Raw genomic sequence first — 19,746 nt, 5'->3', positions numbered from 1 at the left:
TTCAACAGCTGAGTTGGGAGAGAAACATCCATGCTGAAACCCAGCCCACTGCCTCTCTGGGCTTCCCTTGGCCCTGTGCCCCCCTCCCTGCTCCTGCCATTCGGAACTTTGCCCCCCCCCCCCATGCTGGAGATGGCTGAGCTATTGATGTGAACTTAATCAGTGCTCATTTGCACATCATTTTGTATCTACTTTTCTTGTTGCTCATTTGATGCCTCACACACTAGAAGCCTGCCTGAGTTACCCTGTTCTCCCCTCCCGGCATCCATCCACTCCTCCCTCCCCTCCCTGAGTCCTCCTTACCTCTTTTTCCTCCTAAGAGCCCCTAGTTTCCACTAGGTCAGGTTGGACTGGCCAAACTAGAAAAACTCCTTATGGGTCTGTGTGGAGGATCAGACCCTGCTCCTGGCCTGGTTAGAATAGCTAGAAGGATAGTGGCTAGATAAGAGGGTGGAGGAGTGATTAAACCCTAGAATGATGATTTGGGGGCAGGGGTAGCCTAGCAAGTAGTGAATGCCAGCTTTATGCAGGATGAGAGCTTAGTGAGGATGATGGCTCTGTCCCTCTTCTCACTTTCATGCTGGTCACTTGCTCTTTCGCTGTTTTCCTGTTAGTAGTCTGGAAAGCCTTCTTCTTAAGAAGTAGAAGACACGAGGAAAAAGCACCATCAAAATTGTGCTAGGGCTCAGAATGGGTCTATGACACTTGTATGCAGTTTGTTGGGAGCCTCTGCTGCCTTCTGGTGTGGGAGGCTGAGGGGGTTCATCTGTGGTCCTGCCCTGGCTCTCGCCCCAGCCCCACCCCTTCCCCAGCTCTCCATTTCTTGCTTATGAAATATGCATGGAGAACAGATGTCCCTGCTCCCCCACTCCCTGCCCCCCCAGGGCCAGCCCCCACTCCCAGTTCTCCCGGGGGGGTTCCCAGATCCCTCTGCCAATGGCTGCCTGGCCTGGGTGTTTAATATTGATGAGGGGGGTGCCTGGGCCAACCAATGGAGAGCTGGGGGTGTGTGTGTGTGTAACTCCATATATATACATAGGGCTGGGCCCATTCAGGTGTGTATGTGTTTGTGTCTGTGAGTGTGTGAGCGTGCGTGCGCGGCCTTGATACCTGGCCAAACCCACTCTCACCACTGAGGTCCTACTTCTCCACCATGTATATCCCTCTCATCAATTCTGAAGCTTCTGCTGCTGTGCCAAGAAGCCCCCGAGAGCTCTAGAAAGCTGATCACTAACTTTGCAGACGGATGAGCCCTAAGCAGCCAGAGGAAACTGGGGCTCTGGACCCTGCCCACTGTCCTGCCGGCTTGGATCCCTTCACAGGGTCCTCCTAGGTAAAGGGGGAACTGTGGGCTGGGGAGGAGTGGGAGTGTCCCTCCCAATCTCTGGTGTAATCCCTCTTTCCCAGCGTCTTCCTCTACTTCTCTCTTGTATGCTATGTCTCTCTCTTTCTCCATCTCTGCCTTTGCCTCTGCCTCACTTCTCTTTGTGCCGAGCTGCAGTTGGTGGAGGCAGAGTGGTCATTCCTATCCCCGAGCTTTACAATTGCTGCTCCCCTGCAATTAAGAGTTTTCGAACCTGGAACTTTGAGAACAGAAGTGGATTTGGGGATGAGGACTTGCTGGGAAACTAGAAACTGCTGCCAAGACTGGCGATGGAGAACTGGTGGAGAGAAGGGAAGAGAGGGCGTGGCAAGGGGATGGGGAAAAGAAAGGACAAGAGCATTTCTGTGATCCATGTACTAAGAACCCTACAGCTGAACTGGTTTCAGCATAAGCTTGGGAGTGGGAGGTTGGGATGTTAACCATGAACCAGAAGATAATTAGCCTATACTACTGTCATGCTATCTTGTTCCTTTGGATCCCCAAATCTGGAGAATGTCTTCACTTTCAACATCAACCACTTTCTCACCTTCTGTTTTTCATCTTGGTTATGTCTATACGATTTTTGTTTTTCTTTTGTCGAACTACATATTGAACTGAGGGCCTTGTGCTTGCTAGGCAAGAGCTCTACTGTTTATTTGAGCCATGCCTGTAGCCCTGTGTTTACTTCTTTTTCCCATCATCAGATGCTGATGACCTTACGTTCTCCCTAGAGTGTAGTAACTATCTACTTGACTTGAAGCTGTCTTGTGTGTAGTAGGGTGAGGCAAGACTTGGAGTTGGGAGGGGGGCTGTGACTCCTATGAGATATCAGGCCAGAGAGCTAAGGCTGGGGAGGAAGGGGAGATGGTGATTGTCAAGGAGTCTCAATGCTTCTGTTTCTGACTATTATGTAAAGCTGAACTCATGGTTGATGGCCCAGTGTTTCCCCCAACTTCTCCCAAGGAAACCCCTTTCCACAGCCTTTCCCAGGCTAGGCTCGGCCTTGCCCTGATCTCTCTGGTCCCAGGACAAACAAACCTTAGCTAAACCCCATAGGGATAACCCCAAGAAGCAACTATGTCTTCCTTAGCAATCCACTTCCGAACCACCTTAGACTATGAGCAAGTTCAGGGGTAGAAGGCTGATTATGTTACCTCTTCTCAGTCTTCCTTATAGAGTCTCCAAAAGTGCCAGGGAATAGCAAGTGCTGAAAGTTTTAAGGACAAAGATGGAAGATCAGCTGGTCCTGGACTGAGGGACTGAGGTGAGGAGATGGTTTTCCTTGGCAGAACCAAACATTTACAGTGGTCTTGAAAGACTGGGAAGGACTAAACTGGGGCTGTACTGTGAGCTCCATATGTCCAGTCTACTCTACAATGGCCAATCTGTGTGCTTAGCTACCCCACCCTCAAGAAACAAGGGTCAGAGGGGCCCTACTGAGAGAGATGATCCCAAGGCCAAGGCTTAAAGTTTGCCTCTCACAGCTGAGAAAGGCCTCTCTTGTGCTGTCAGTCCAGTCTTGCTCTGCTTTCTTCCCCTTTCCTCCCCTGTAATTATTTATTCTATGGCAAAAAAAAGAAAATGTATAACAGAAGATACTCTTATAGCCATTTTACATGCACAGCTCAATAGTGTTATGCACATTCAAGTTGCTGTAAAACACACCTCCAGAATTTTTTCATCTTGCCAATGTGAAATTCTATACTTATTAAACAAGAACTCCTCTTTTGGTCCCTCCTTCCAGCCCCCTGCAACCACCGCCCTAGTTTCAGTTTCTGTGAACTAGACTACTTTAGATATCTTATCCAGGTGGATCAAAGCATTTGCCCTTTGTGACTGGCTTACTTCATTAAGCTGAATGTCTTCAATGTTCAGTCTGTTTTGTAGCATATTAATAAACATTTGAGTAGCCTGTACCTTTTGAGTATTGTGAGTGTTGCTGTTGTGAAAATGGGTGTGCAGATATCCCTATGAGAGCCTACCTTATTTAGACCCATATCCAGAGATGGGAACACTAGATCATATGGTAATTCCATTTTTAATTTTTTAAACTAACATCTATACTGTTTTCCTTAGCAGTTATACCATGTTATAATCCCACCAACAGAGTGTAAGTTTTCCCATTTTTCCAGTACTGATTTTGTTTTAGGTTTGTTTGTTGTTGTTTTTTTTATGATGTGAAGTGATGGCACATGTTGTGTTTTTTATTTTTAGTAATTAGTGATGTTCCACTTATTTATTTATTTATTTATTTATTGTGGCAGTCCTGGGGCTTGAAATTGGAGCCTGGGTGCTGCCCCTGAGGTTTTTTGCTCAAGACCACAGCTCCACTTTCGACTTTTTGATGGTTAATTGGAGATAAAAGTATCATGGACTTTCCTGCCCAGGCTAGTTTAGTAACAACCACAATCCTCAGATCTCAGCCTGCTGAATAGCTAGGATGTGAGCCACCAGCACCTGGCTTTGGCCAGGCTTGTTGGCCATTTGTATATCATCTTTGGAGAAATGTCTATTCTTTGCTCATTTTTAAAACTTGGATTATTTTATATTTTTATTGTTGAATTGTAGGACCTCTTTATATATTCTAGGTATTAACCACTTATCAGATAGATGATTTGCAAGTATTTTCTCAGTGCAAAAGTTGCCTTTTCACCCTATTAGTTGTCTCCAGTAGTACACTAGTTAAGTTTGATGTAGTCTCATTAGCATTTTTCTTTTGTTGTTTATGCTTTTGGTGTTAGATCCAAGAAATAACCTACAGGTCTGACGTCATGAAAGGTTTCCCATGTGCCTTCTTCAAAGTCTTTAACAGTTTTCCATCTCCAGTCCTCTTGCCCAAGGCCAGCCTGTCTGGTGTGTTCTTTCCATCATCTCTCCCTTTCCTTTCCTGTTACTTTCTGGATTGTCCTTCGTCTTAACTACTTTTCCTCCCACTTCTTTCCCCTTGTCCACCGCCCGCCTCCCGCCCCACCCCCACCCCTCTGGTTCAGCTCTTCTCTCTCACTTCCAGGTCCTCACTCCTCCCAGGCCACTTCCTCAACTCTTGCGCTGCGCACTCCACCCTCCATCTCTGTCAGTTTTCTTTTCTCTTTTTCAGGATTCAGATTGGAACCCTGACCATGGAACCCTAAGGAAGCTCTCTGATTTCCAGAGCTCAGTGGCAGACCCCACTCCCCCCGGCCCTTCCTGCCCCTCCCACAGTCAGCTTTCAAGCTCGGACCGGGAGGGGTGGGGAGGGGATCCGGATCCCACCGGGCAGGGGGCTTCCATCATGATGCTCAACTCGGACGCCATGGAGCTGGACCTGCCTCCCACCCACTCTGAGACCGAGTCGGGCTTCAGCGACTGTGGGGGCGGGACGGGCCCCGAGGGTTCTGGGTCGGGGGGTCCCGGAGGGGGCCAGGCCCGGGGCTCGGAGCTGGGAGAAGCGGGCCGGAAAGACCTGCAGCACCTGAGCCGCGAGGAGCGCCGGCGCCGGCGCCGCGCCACTGCCAAGTACCGCACGGCGCACGCCACGCGGGAGCGCATCCGCGTGGAGGCCTTCAACCTGGCCTTCGCCGAGCTGCGCAAGCTGCTGCCCACGCTGCCCCCCGACAAGAAGCTCTCCAAGATCGAGATCCTGCGCCTCGCTATCTGCTACATCTCCTACCTGAACCACGTGCTGGATGTCTGACTGCAGGGGGGGGGGGTCCCGCCCTGCGCGCGCCCCTTCTCACGGCTTTCCATCCCATCCCCAGGCGGTCCTGAAGGCCACTTTCTAATACTGACCTGGGCATCCCGGAGGGCCTTTGCCATGGGTTTCTTCTAAGGTCAGAATTGCTTTTAGTAGAGTTGAAGTCTAGCTTTCTCATCAGCTGCTGCTTCTTTATCCCTACGTACACCATTCCAGCCCCCCCAGACCCGTTCTAGCTTCTCCTGAACATGGTGGGGGCAAGGCAACCGAAACAGAAGCCAGGGCGGCCCTGGGTTTCCTCCTCCCAGAGCGGATCTGTCTATCCACGTCTGGGAAAGGAGAGGGATGAGGGGCGCTGGTGGATGAGCCAGGTACTCCTCTACCAAGGGGAATGTCAGTAACCAGAAATTAGGGCGGGGGGAGAGGGAAACACAAAAACACAACTGTCTGCTTTTCTTTTGTCCATCTTAGTTCTGAGGCTTAGCATGGACAGACCTCAGATTTAGTAGTGAGTGCCTTGCCCTCGTTGAGCTATTTGGCCATCTCCCTGAGCCCTCCCATGCCCAGAGTCCCTGCTCTTGTGCCACTAGAGGAAGGAAATCCTTAGTCCTGGGATAGGGGATGATGAATCTCCAAACAGCCCAGAGCATCTGCTGCAGGCCCAGGCCAGGTCTCACCCCAGCTTCCTCAAAGCCTCCCTGAAAATGTGCAAGCCCACACCTGAGCCTCATAGGGGCAGGAGAAACACCCTATTATTGCCATCTGGAAATACTCCGTTCTCCTGGCCCTAGAGCCTGTTTCTTATAATTGTTTATTTTTTCCTTCCTTATGCTGCCATGGCCAGGGAAGAGGTGTGTCCTCATGTTGCTGAGCTGCACCTGTTCACTGTAGCTCAGGCTCAGCAGAAGTATGGAGGGCCTCCAATCTGTGCATTAGAAGTGAATTCACAATGAACTCCTAGCTCTACAAGGATATTTATTTATGTATTATTTATTCATCTATTTATTTATGTATTTATTTATAAATATTACTATTTATTGCCGAGTTGTGCACTTTGGGGGGTAGAATGAAAGGGGCTGCTAGAAGCTCTAGCTGGGTCTTGCTTCCTCCCTTGCCATTCTTTTTTTTTTTTTGCTCATTCTCCAGCCCCAGGTGTGTGTGGGATCCTCTTAGCTTCTGACACTGGCATTTCTTCCTCAGATCCATCTGTTCTGAATCTCTTTCCTCTGGTATAGTGTCCCTTCCCAAGCTGCTGAGCTTCTGGATGTCCTCCCTCACCATACCCCCTGGAAATCCTACCCCAATCTTACCCACCTGTCATCTCTCTTTGGCCCTCCCCAGGACCCTTGTTTCTTCCTAATACCCCTAAGAGCAGGCTCCAGGGTCTGTCCTGTGTCCTGTGACCTGTGTGTGATTCCTTCCTGTTGCAGTTCTAATTATATACAACAAAATTAAAGTGACCTCGTTCTAGCACCAGGTATGGCTGTGACTCATTTGATTGGGTTGCATGGGTAGTAGGGTTGTAATAGGTAGTTGTGTGGTGCTTTGCAGCCTCTTCTAGAGGGTGAGGGGCATGTTATAAGAGCTCAGCATATGGGGGCTGGGAAGGTGGCTCAGTGGTAAAGTTCTTGCCTTGCATGCATGAGGCCCTGGGTTCGATTCCTCAGCACCACATAAGCCAAAAGAAAAAAGCCAGAAGTGGCACTGTGGCTCAAGTGGTAGAGCGCTAACCTTGAGCTGAAGAGCTGAGGGACAGCATCCAGGCCCAGAGTTCAGGCCCCACAACCGGACCCCCCCCCCAAAAAAAGAGTTCAGCATAGAGGATAAATGGAGACTGAGAAGAGGCCACAGAGCAAGGACATCAGGAGAGAGTAGAACACAGTTTCCAAATCTCTCGCCCAAAGTTCCATACACTTCCATCTTGGCACATACCAAGTGATACTTTCTGATTCACTGATGTGCTTCAGTTCTTCCTTCCTGTGTGCCTAAGGAGGTGAGTGTCCCAGAAGAACCCAAGTTAAACATGTCTATGGTCCATATAGCTGGGAAAAGCCATAACACAAAATGAAGATATTGCCTTTGTCTTTACTGTCTCTAGGATAAATCAGAATTCCTTAAAGTTTCAGTTCTTGGTCTATTTTATGTTCCAGCCTTAAGATACCAGGGAGGACATGATGGAGAGCCTGGAACTGGGAGAGGAATGGAGAGAAGGGAGAAAAAAAAACCCATAAAACAGTGTCAGGCAAGCAGAGACCAGGAGGATTGTGACTTCCAGGCCATCCTGGGCTACATGAAGATCTTGTCTCAAAACAAACAGAAGAGAAGAAGGAGGAACAAAAGGAAAAAGAAAAGGAAAAGGAGGAGGAGGGCTGGGCGCTGGTAGTTCATGCCTGTAATCCTAGCTACTCAGGAGGCTGAGATCTGAGTACCACGGTTCAAAGCCAGCCTGGGAAAGAAAGTCTGTGAGACTCTTATCTCCAATTACCCACCGGAAAACCAAAAGTGGTGTTATGGCTCAAAGTGGCACAGCTCTAGACTTGAGCGAAAGAGCTCAGGGACAGTATCCAGGCTGCAAGTGCAAGCCCCTTGACCGACAAAAAAAAAGAGGAGAAAGAGGAGAGAAAGAAACTGTGGTGGTGAGCAGACATAAAAAGGCTCCTGGAAGGGACCTAGAAACCTTTTTTTTTTTTTGGGTCCGGTCGTGGGGCCTGAACTCTGGGCCTGGGCGCTGTCCCTCAGCTCTTCAGCTCAAGGCTCGTGCTCCACCACTTGAGCCACAGCACCACTTCCGGCTTTTTTTCTTTTTGCTTATGTGGTGCTGAGGAATCGAACCCAGGGCCTCATGCATGCAAGGCAAGCGCTCTACCACTGAGCCACCTTCCTAGCCCCGAAACCATTTTTTTCTTCATCAAATAAATGAGGAAACTAAACTAAACCCAATGTGGGGGAAGGGTTGTATTCAAGGCCACACAGGTAATTACTGCTAAGACTCAATGCTCAGGTTCTTTGCTTCCCCCATGCTGCCAACACTCCTCTGCCTTCCTGAAGCAACCGAAATTTGACAAGTGGATCTTTTAGATCCCATATTTGAATAGAAACATTGATAAAGTAGAGGAGATTTAGACTTGTGTATTCAAGATGTCAAAAGGCCTAGAGAACACTTTATAGAGTGAGGAGTTGAAAAATGTGGTGATGCATGGTCTTGATGGTAGATTTGGAGGTCACATAATAGCCACTTCCAAATACTGAATGAAGAAGTGAAAACAGACAGTCTGTGTAGCTCTAGGAAGCAGGATCAGGGCCAGAGAGTAGAGGTCATAGAAAGTACATTTTAAATCTAAGAAAAACTTGGATACACTTGGAGCTGTCCAGCAACAGACAGATCTACCTCAAGGAAGAGGAATCTCTCTAGAGGAGATAGACTTCAAGCATAGGCAGAGATGTGGTGGTGGAACACTGGTGAGGTACACTGGGAGATGTTTTCTAAACCTAAGGTCATGTGAGAGGCTTCAAGGCAAAAACTGTAAGGAAAACGCTGAGCTACTCTTCTAGCCTCAGTTTTTCATTTTTGATGAGCAAGAATGCCATCAGTAGCAAGAGGGGTTTGAGTTAGATTTGCTGGAGGACTTCCATGAAGGAAAATATTTGAGATCTTTCTTTCTCCATATGAATTTCATTAAATGTGCTCTGCCCAAAGCCTGGAGAGAGGAAGGGTTGACCTGAGATCAAGGAGAATCCATCTGAGGACAGTGATGGACAGTTGGTAGAAAGCAACACAGAAATAACTGAATCCAATGGCTTTGTTTTAGAGGCGGGTATATACCTGTCCATAAAGGTGATGTGTCTCACCAGTGATGACAGATTGGAATTAGAACCCAAGTTCTCCTCTCTTCTGCCTCCCCATGCCCAGCAGTCACTGGGCTCTGAGCCCTCCTCTCTCCTTGCTGGACAGCCGAGGGGTTATGGGCCCCTCCCCTTAGGAGTCCCTCAGGGCCTGGGGGTGGAGAGAGCAGGCAGCTGCAGCTGTTCCTCCTGCTAGTTCTGAATTTCTTCAGATAATCAATTGGCCTCGGCTGCCTACCAGTCTCCTCTCTGCTCGGCAGGAAAGGAAAGGAGGTGAAGAATGGGGGGCGGGGGAATGAGAGAAGGAAGAAAACAGGGACACTGGGAGAGAGGTGGTCAGGGAGATGGCAGCCAGGAGTGTGGGAGCAGTGGGTGAACAAATGACAGGGAGAGTGTGCAGGAAAATGATTTAGTGGGTTTCATTTCACAAGGCTCCAAAACCAGGTCCAGGGCTAATGGAGTAAGGGTCAGGGCCTCTGTGAACAGGTGAATGTCATTCTGGTACTTCACCCTTCCTTCCCAAGTATCCCATTCTCTGCTATGGCCTTCCAGCAGTCTGGGTGCTCTTTTACCCCTAGTTATCACAAGCCCCTGACCTTCCAGTCCTGCCTGTCAGAAATGCTTCCTCTGCTCATCATTTCAGCCCAGCAAGGGAGCAGAAGGCAAGATCCCAGGGTTCGAGAGTGAAAGGGTGTCTTCAAGCCACACCCTTCTGCACACAACACACACACACACACACACGTTTTCATGGGCTGCTAGGCATATGGCCTCTTTGTACCCACATAATGGAGAGCCTGTCTGTACCCCTTTCCAGTCTGGGCACTGTGTGTGGGGTGCATTCTTCTCAGTTTGCCCACCTCCCTGCTTTCTCCATCCTCCAGCGTAGCGCCTGCCTTCTTCACTTTTCTCTTCTTCCTTTACTTAGAAGGACCCTCACTCCATGCCGCTTTTTAAAAAAAATATGCTCACTTTTTTCTGTGTCTTTTCCTGTGTGCTTGAGTCCAGTTGGGTGAAGATTATGAGCAGAAGAAAGAAGCAGACAGGAGAATCAGAGTCTTAGAATGCTAGTGAGGGAGAGAAGAAGAATGCAGGTAGAGCTGCATTCTGTAAGACATAAGGCTGAGAGGGATGGGTGACCAGGAGGCAGCAGCAGCAGCAGGCATTTTATGAGCGGGAGAGAAAGCCCGTATCTGGCAGCCAATGGATCTGTGTCTTTTTTTTTTTCTTCTTCTGTTACAGTACTGGAGTTCGAACGAAGGGCTTCCTTCTTCCTACGCTGCCATTCCATCACTTGAGCCATGTCTCCACTCCTGCTTTTTGTTAATTATTTTGGAGATGGAGTCTAGTGAACTTTTTTGCCTAAGCTGCTCTGGAATCATGATCCTCCAGATCTCAGCCTCCTGAGTAGCTAGGATTACTGATGTGAGACACCAGTGCCTGGCTTCATATTTATCTTTACTCTTTGTGCCACAATGAGCAAAATGCATGCTCTCTTTGGGTGTCAACTTCCCCATCTGTAAAATGGAAAGATTATAAGACCTGTCAGGGTGCAATGAGGATGAAATAAGTTTGTCATGAAGCTTTTCAACAATCAAATGATACTGGATGGTAGTAAGGAGCAGGTCAACCTGTACTGTTGTATTGTTTGTTTACTGTACAAGGTACCCTGGTACCTTGTACAGAAATGAAAGGGCCGGACATTGAACCTCCCTTCTACCAGCTGTGCTTTCAGAGTAGTGGCCCTGGAATGAAGCACCCATGTGGGTTCCTGAGCCTGGATCACAAGTCCAAGTGAAAATCAGGAGCCCTGATCATCCTGGAAACCAAGATAGTGCAGAAGGGAATAAGAAGCTGTGAGGTCGTCAAACGAAGACTCCTCAGTCTAGTCTTCTTTGGAAAGTTGGGACTAGATAAACTATGACAGAGAAATTAACTGAAATGAGAATAGAGAAATTATAGCTGGGGGAAAAACAGGAGTCTGAAGAGAAATGTGCTGGTTTAAGGACGTTTCTATGATTTCCTTCCCTATTTCTCCCCTTGAGTAAAATTTTGTAATTCATGATTATTGGTTATTGACCACTGCCCCCTGCTGGCCACTAGCAGAGATGTTTTCAGTCTCTTTTCCCTAGCTAGAGCTGCTAAAAACAACTAACCAAACAAAAAAACACAACCAACACACACACACACACACACACACACACACACACACACACACACACGCACCACACACACACACACACCTGGAAAGAGAAGAAGCTACTAGACTAGGGACAAAGGGTAAAGGAGATTGTAGGGGCAACTTTCAACCCAGAATTCTGTTCTTAGAAGAGGTTTCTAGAAGGTTAAGGAGTGTTGATTGCTGACTGAAGATAAATAGAAGGTAGAAATCAAAAGTGTGCTATTTACAAAATGTTAATAGTCTAAAATTTTCAGATCTTTCCCCCCTAATCTGTGCCTATTTCGTATGTCTAGAAATGCTTCCCTGATTCTGTGGTGGTTTTGTACATGCCTGCATTTCTGTGCTTGGTGTGTGTGTGTGTGTGTGTGTGTGTGTGTGTGTGTGTGTGTGTGTGTGTGTGTGTGTGTGTGTGTGTGTGTCTTTGTGTCTGTGTCTGTGTGCCTTAGTTTGGAATCTGTATGACAGCTGTCAGGTAGGGTGTGAGAGTATGGTGCTGTTTAATTTATTCTCCCCAAGAAGCCCCTTCCTTCCCTCTAGGTGTTACCTGTGTCTTCCATCTCCATCAACCACATGGATGTTTACAGTTAGGGCTGGAAGCATGGTTCAAATGGTAGAGCCACCAGCTTAACAAGCAAATTGAGGCACTATGAGGCCCTGAGTTCAAAACTAAGCACTGCCAAAAATAATCCATGAATGCTTGGTAGAGGTAGAGGTGTAGAGCCCTAGGAAGGTTTGGTGAGCAGCATTTGGTATTGCTGTGACAATGATACCATGGGCTGTTGGAACTGGAGAGAAATGGAGAACATTCTGGAAGGGTAAGCAGGTGTCATAAGGGCTGATAGGAGAGGTGAGATCTGATCCAGAAGCAGTTCTAGTGAGGTTGGTTGCCATTATGTCTGTGTTCAGACATTGGCAGTAGGAATGGGGAAAAGGGAACCAATGTTAGAAATCTATTCAAATGGTAAATATAACAGGGCATAGTGGAAGTGGCGCTGTGGCTCAATTGGTAGAGCACTTTGCCTTGAGCTAAAGAGCTTAGGGACAGTGCCCAGGCCAAGAATTCAAGCCCCACAACCAACAATAAATGTATAAGGTGGAGGGAACTCCCAGATTTCTCATGGAGGAACATGGATAAAGAGTGATGATGCTTTCCAAAACAGATACAAACTAGGCTCTGGTGGCTTAGCAATTCAGGAGGCTGAGATCTGAGGATCATGGTTCAAAGCTATCCTGGGCAGGAAAGCCCTTGAGATTTGTACTCCAATTAACAAGCAAAAAGCCAAAAGTGGAGCTGTTGCTCAAATAGTAGAGCCACAGCCTTAATTGAAAATCTAAGAGACAAGCTGGGCACTGGTGACTCACGCCTATAATCCTAGCTCTTCAGAAAGCTGAGATCTGAGGATCACAGTTTGAAGCCAGCCTGGGCAGAAAAGTCCATGAGACTCCTACCTCCCATAAACTACTCAGAACAAGCTGAAAGTGACTTTGTGGCTCAAGTGACAGAGTACTAACCTTGAGCACGAAGAGGCTCAAAGACAGCACCCTAAGTTCAAGCTCCAGTACCAGCACAACAATAGTAACAACAGCGAAACAGAGCACAGAAGACGAGAAACTGGGGAATTGTGGTGGGGATGGTGGCAATAGTGGGGACATCAGGAGGACAAGTTGAGCAAGAGCTGCCTGCTAGTCTTCCTGTGGAGCTGTCCATAACGAAATAGGCTCCCTGGATTTGTAGCTAATGATCTGGACCTCTCTCCAGCCCTGGGTATCACTCTTTCCCTCTACTCCTCGGCCTCTAGTACACCACCATAGGCTATTTGCTTTGCCATCTAAATGTGACCTGAACTGTATTTTTATGATTACATTTCTGTTTTCCTTCCCCTGGACTCTTACAGTCGCCCTGCTGGTCTCACTGGCTTGTAAAGGCTCCTTCTTCCTAAGTCCATCCTCCAGGTTGGCATCAGACTTACCCAAGTGCAAATCAAGGCTGGACACTTCAGTACTTAAGTCTTTTTTATGTTTCCTCACTATTTTAGAATAAAACCTACATTCTTCAACATGGCATGAAAGTCCCTTCATTCTGCCAGGACAGCCCCATTGGCCATTCAATCCTAACTACTTCATGCTCTAGCAGTTCTCCGGAGCACTTTTGTTTCTTACCTCTGTGTCTTGGCTCACATGGTTTCCCCACCTGTATGTCACCTGCAAGCTCTGATGTTCTGTAGTTTACCTGTATACTTCCAACTCATTCTTCCAGACCATACAGAAGTTCTCACCTCCAGAAAACTTCCTCGATATGGTGTGTGGCTCCTACAGCGCCATGCTTGGTCCATGCCCCCTGACCATCTTCCCTCCCCAACCCCCACCCCTGAAATCATATGGGTTTCAGGGTGATCTGTTTTGTTTCATTCTATTTTTCTTTTTTAAAATCCAGTACTGGGGTTGAACATGGGGCCTGTCTTTTAGCTTTTTCACTCAAGATTGGTACTCTACTACTTAAACCACAGTTCTACTTCTGGCTTTTGGTAGTTAACTGGAGATAGGAGTCTCATGGACTTTCCTGCCCAAGCTGGTTTTGAACCTTGATCTTCACCTCTCAGCCTCTTGAATAGCTAGGATTACAAGTATGAGCCACTGGTGTTGGGTTTGGGTTTCAGAGTGATCTGGAGTGAGTTACCTAAGATCGCTGAGCTTCTATTTCTTCAAAGAGATAACATGTAAAGCCTTTCGGGGTGGGAAACAGCTGACCTGCAGGCCATATAAGGCTCACAAAATCATGGGTATATGACAGGACAGACACATATGCTTCCCATATTCTTCTCTCTGGTTGCCTATGGCCATCTGCCTGTATTGATAATTATGTATGTTCACCAATGATGTTGTAACTATTCAGATGGCCCTTGGTGAAAAAATGGTTCCCCACCTCTGCTAGACCAACGCTAGTAAATAATAAAACTTAATAAATACTGGCTCTATTAGGATAATTAATGCATTTATTATTCCCTGTTTCAAATTGCTTGGCTGTTCTAGTATGCCTATTACCATTCACCTTGAGAATATGAACTTGTTCCTCTCTACCAATCCTCTTGATATTTCAGGCAGAGTTCTCATAGACTATGTCCTCCAGAGTTGTGTTTTATCTTTCTGTTTCACTAGAAGCCAAGCATTACTTATTTTTAGAAGAGTCTTTTTATTAGATTACCAAGGTCATATATGCCCATTTTAGCAAGTTCAATAGTACTCAAGTATGTAGAGTTAAAAGCAAATGGATGACCCCCTACAAACCAATCACACATCCCTCCCACAAGGTAATCCCTGTTAACTGGTTTGTATCCTTCTATTTCTATCCTTATATTTCTGGTACTTCAATTGCTCTAGGTCCATATATCTGCATGATGGTTAGAAGCTGATTATCAATTTCCACCAAAAAAGATCGCTATTATTTTGTTTGGATTACATTTATTGTATGTACAGGAGAATTTTGGGAAAATTCTCAGCATTGAGCTTTTCAATTCAAGAACTATTCCATTTACTTAGGAATTATTTGATTTCTCTGAGCAGTATTTTGTAGTTTTTGATTGTATAGGACTTGCATATCTTTAGCAAGAGGTTACCCTTAAACATTTGAAAAATGATATAAACAGTACTTTCTTTTTTTTTCCTTTCTTTTTCTTTTTGCCCATCCTGGGGCTTGAACTCAGTCCCTGAGCTTCTTTTGCTCAAGGCTAGTACTCTACCACTTGAGCCACAGCGCCACTTCTGGCTTTTTCTGTTTATGTGGTACTGAGGAATCAAACCCAGGGCTTCATGCATGCTAGGTAAGCACTCTACCACTAAGCCACATTCCCAGCCCAGTATTTTCATTTTTTATGGTGCTGGGATCTAACCCAAGGTGTCATATGCTCTACTGCTGGCTACATTCACTAGCTCCCTGCCCTTTTCTTATTATGTTGATCAGACTGGTCTTAAATTCCCAGTGATCTCCCACCTCAGCCTCTCAAGTAACTGGGACCTACAGGCATACATCACTGCATTTCAGCTAATTATTTTTTGAGTGCTCATTGCTAGTGTTACTGTATCCTCTTAAGAGATATGCTGAAGTTCCTGCCCCTGATACCTGTGAATTAGACCTTATCTGGAAATGGGATCTTTGCCCTCCCAGTGCATATTTTGTTATGGCAGTCCTTGGACACTTATACAGCGAGCATATAGAAACATACTGGGTGTTCTATGTTGATCTGGCTTCATAAAATGAGTTGTGAAGTGTTCCTTCTGCATCAATTTTCTAGGTGAGTTTGTAGAATTGGCATTATTCCTTAAACATGATAGTGTTTATTCCTTAAACATGCCAGTAAAGCCATATTGACTTGGCAGTTTCTTTGTGGGAAGTCCCCGCCGCAAAAAAAAAAAAAAAAAAAAAACAACCCTGTAATTCAATTCCTTTAATAGCTATAGGGAAATTAAATTATACTATTTCTACATGAATGAGTTTGTGAATTTATTACTTTCAATAGATCTGTATATTCACCAAAGTTGTCAAATTTATTGACATACAACTGTTGATAATACTATTATTTGTTTAATATCTCTAAACTCTAGGGATGTCATCTCTTCATTCCTGATACTGGTCATCTGTATCTTTTTTCTGATTAATCTAGGTAGATCTATCTACCTTATTTTTTTCCTAGAACAAACTTGGTTTCATTGAGTTGTCACTGTTGTTTTTCTGTCTTCTATTTAACTGATTGATCCTCTGATCCTTATTATTTCCATTTTCCCTTGCTTATTCCACTTCTTCATCTAAGTGTTGCTTTTGCTATGTTCTATTGATTTTACTATGCTGTGTTCAAAATATTAAAATTCTCTTTGGTTTCTTTTTCAATTCAGGGCTTAACAGGTGCTATACCACTTGGGTCACATGTCTAACCCATTTTGCTTTAACTGTTTATTGGATAGGGTCTTATGTTCTGGCCCAGGGCTGGCCTTAGACTGTAATTCTCTTACCTGTGCCAAGGTATAGTCAGGCACATACCATTGTACCTACCTTGTTTGTTGAGATGTTGATGTAAATAACTTTTAGCCTAGGCTGGCCTTAAACTGTGGTTTTCTCTATCAAGTAGTTAGGATTATAAAATATATGCTACCAAATTTGGCTCTCATATCTTTTTATTATTGATAAATAACATAACAACATTATGGTTGGAGCCTTTTTTTTTGACACAGAGTCTCATATCATGTAGCTCAAGTTGGCCTCAAATTTGTGATCTTCCAGCCTCAGCTTCCTGAGTGCTGGGATTCAGAAATTATATTTTATATGATCTGATTCTTTTCAAATTTCTCAATCTTGATAAAGATATTATTCATCTGGGCAAATGTTCATCTGCACATGAAAAGCATGTGTATTTTTCCACTGTTGGATGAAATGTTCCATAGTCAATTAAATCATGTTAGTTGGTTATATTGGTTTTAAGTCCTTCATATCTCTACTGATTTTCTATTTATTCTACTAGTAAGGCATGAATATTGAAAATTTTGGGCAGTATTATAATTGAGGAGTTGTCAATTTGTTTCAAATATTGGGTCTTTGTTATTAGGTTATTTGTGTTACTTGGGTTTTTTTTTTGGTCCAGTCGTGGGCCTGAACTCTGAGCCTGGGCGCTGCCCCTCAGCTCTTCAGCTCAAGGCTAGCGCTCTACCACTTGAGCCACAGCACCACTTCTGGCTTTTTTTTTTTTTTTGCTTATGGGTGCTGAGGAATCGAACCCAGGGCCTCAAGCATGTAAAGCAAGCGCTTTACCACTGAGCCACCTCCTTCCCAGCCCCCTATTTGTGTTTTCTTAATGAGTTAACTCTTTTTTGTTGTTGTTGTTGTTGGTCATGGGGCTTGAACTCTGGGCCTGGGTGCTGTCCCTCAGCTCTTCAGCTCAAGGCTAGCGCTCTACCACTTGAACCACAGCACCACTTCCAGTTTTCTGAGTGGTTTATTGGAGATAAGAATCTTACAGAGTTTTCTGCCTCAGCAGGCTTTGAACTACCATCTGCAGTAGTTAGGATTACAGGTATGAGCCACTAGCGCTGGATTTTGAAATGACGCTTTTATTTTTATTTTTTTAAATTTATTTTTTTGGGTCCGGTCGTGGGCCTGAACTCTGGGCCTGGGTGCTGTCCCTCAGCTCTTTAGCTCAAAGCTAGTGCTCTACCACGTGAGCCACAATGCCACTTCCGGCTTTTTTTTTCTGTTTGTGTGGTGCTGAGGAATCGAACCCAGGGCCTCATGCATGCAAGGCAAGCGCTCTACCACTGAGCCACCTTCCCGGCCCAAAAAATGACTCTTTTTTTTTTTTTTTGGTCCGGTCGTGGGGACTGAACTCGGCCTGGGCGCTGTCCCTCAGCAATTCAGCTCAAGGCTAGCGCTCTACCACTTGAGTCACAGCGCCACTTCTGGCTTTTTTCTTTTTTGCTTATGTGATGGTGAGGAATCGAACCCAGGGCCTCAAGCATGCAAGGCAAGCGCTCTACCACTGAGCCACCTTCCCAGCCCATTTGAAATGACTTTTTTTGCCTTTGGTAATATTCTTTGCCATGAAGCCTACTTCTTTAGGATTACTGTAGTCAATTTTACTCCTTTCCTTCCTTTTTTCTTTTCCTTCCTTTCTCTCCTTTCTTCTTCCTTTTTATTTACCTTTTTTTTCTTTTTCAGTTTTTTTTTTTTTTTTTGAGACCACATCTTTCTATGTAGCTTGACTGCACTTAAACTCTTTTTTTTTTGGGGGGGGGGGGGCGGTTGTGAGGCCTGAACTCTGGGCCTGGGCACTGTCCCTCAGCTCTTCAGCTCAAGGCTAGCACTCTACCACTTGAGCCACAGCGCCACTTCCGGCTTTTTTCTTTTTGCTTATGGGGTGCTGAGGAATCGAACCCAGGGCCTCATGCATGCAAGGCAAGCGCTCTACCACTGAGCCACCTTCCCAGCCCCATGGACTTGAACTCTTTTTTTTTTTTTGGGTCCGGTCATGGGACTTGAACTTTGGGCCTGGGTGCTGTCCCTCAGCTCTTCAGCTCAAGGCTAGCGCTCTACCCTTGAGCCACAGCGCCACTTCCAGCTTTTTTCTTTCTGCTTATGTGGTGCTGAGGAATCGAACTCAGGGCCTCAGGCATGCAAGGCAAGCGCTCTATCACTGAGCCACTTTCCCAGCCCGGACTTGAACTCTTGAACTCAAGATTTCCTTTTTTTTTTTTTGTCAGTCATGGGTCTTGAACTTAGGGCCTAGGTCCCTGAACATTTTTGCTCAAGGCTAGTACTCTACCACGGTGAGCCACAGCTTCACTTCTGCCTTTCTGATGGTTAACTGGAGATAAGAGTCTCATGTACTTTCCTGCTCCAGCTGGCTTTGAATTACAGTCCTGAGATCTCAGCCTCCTGAGTAGTGAGGATTACAGGTGAACCACCAGCACCTGGCGAGATATTCTCTCTCTCTCTCTCTCTCTCTCTCTTTCTCTCTCACTCATGCTCTTTCTCTCTCACGCTCTCTGTCTCTGTCTCTGTCTCTGTCTCTCTCTCTCTCTCTCTTTAGCTTCCTAAGTGCTTGGATTACAGACATGTTTTCCCATCTTTACTTTTATTTTATCCTGATACCAGGGCTTGAACTGAAGGCCCTGTGGCTCTTGCTTTGCTTCCTTGCTCACAGCTGGCACTCTACAACTTGAGCCACATCTCCAGCATGACATTTTGCTTGTTAATTAGAGTAGGGCATGAACAAAGTGGATGAATCAGGAAAGCCTGTGTTTAGTTCAAGGAATAATAAATTTTCCAGTGGATCTGAGGAAGAGAAAATGTGGAATCCACTTAAATTATGGTAACTTCCTGTCAAACCAGACACATTATATGTTCCCTTAGTAGCCCTCAGTTCAATGTGCATCATCATCATCTTCTTTATTATCTGTACTAGAAGCTTCTGAGTCATCATAAATGTCTCCTTGTTTCTTGACCCTGTCCATCCAACCTACAGATCACCTTTTAAATTAAGACTATCTTTGTATTCCCAACTATCTCCATAGTCTTTGTGTCTGTGTGCTAGTACTAGGAATTGAACTCAGGGCTTAGCTTTTTTTTTTTTTTCCTCAAGGCTGATGCTCTACCATTTGAGCCATACACCCCACTTCTGGGTTTTTTGTTGTTGGTGATCATGGGGCTTGAAAGCAGGCCCTGGATATTGTCCCTAAGCTTTTTTGCTCAAGGCTAGCTGGTTGTTGGTGAGCATGGGGCTTGAACTCAGGGCCTGGGTGTTGTCCCTGAGCTCTTTTGCTCAAGGCTAGCTCTCTACCACTTTGAGCTACAGTGACACTTCCAGTTGTCTAGTGGTTAATTGGAGATAGCAGTTTCACAGACTTTCCTGGCTGGGTTGGCTTTGAACCATGATACTCAGATCTCAGCCTCCTGAGTATCTAGGATTATAAGTGTGAGCCTTTGAGGTTAGAGGCATGGTTCAGTTGGTAGAATGCTATCCAGTGAGCAAAAGCAACAGGTACAAAAAAGATTTTCTTGGATTTGTCTACCCAGGCTGGCTTTGAACCTCAATCTTTAGATTTCAGCCTCCTGAGTAGCTAGGATTATGAGACACCACTGATACTTGACCAGGATAGTCTTAAGCCAACACCTACTTGCCCCTCTCTTGATCTTCTATTTTAACC

At 45.8% G+C, this 19,746-nt stretch overlaps 1 protein-coding gene across 1 annotated transcript; it reads left to right on the top strand.

Moving 5' to 3' along the window:
* The first annotated feature begins 4,634 nt into the window (after nucleotides 1-4,634).
* Nhlh1 (nescient helix-loop-helix 1) lies at nucleotides 4,635-5,036 on the top strand. Its single transcript, XM_042682369.1, has one exon. It carries the CDS (start codon nucleotides 4,635-4,637, stop codon nucleotides 5,034-5,036), a length of 402 nt encoding a protein of 133 aa, XP_042538303.1.
* Nucleotides 5,037-19,746: the final 14,710 nt, after the last annotated feature.

This window comes from Dipodomys spectabilis, unplaced genomic scaffold, assembly GCF_019054845.1.
Source record: "Dipodomys spectabilis isolate Male_0828 unplaced genomic scaffold, ASM1905484v1 ptg000069l, whole genome shotgun sequence".
Taxonomy (NCBI): domain Eukaryota; kingdom Metazoa; phylum Chordata; class Mammalia; order Rodentia; family Heteromyidae; genus Dipodomys; species Dipodomys spectabilis.
Note: the sequence above shows the minus strand (reverse complement) of the source record. Positions and strands in the feature narration are given on the sequence as shown.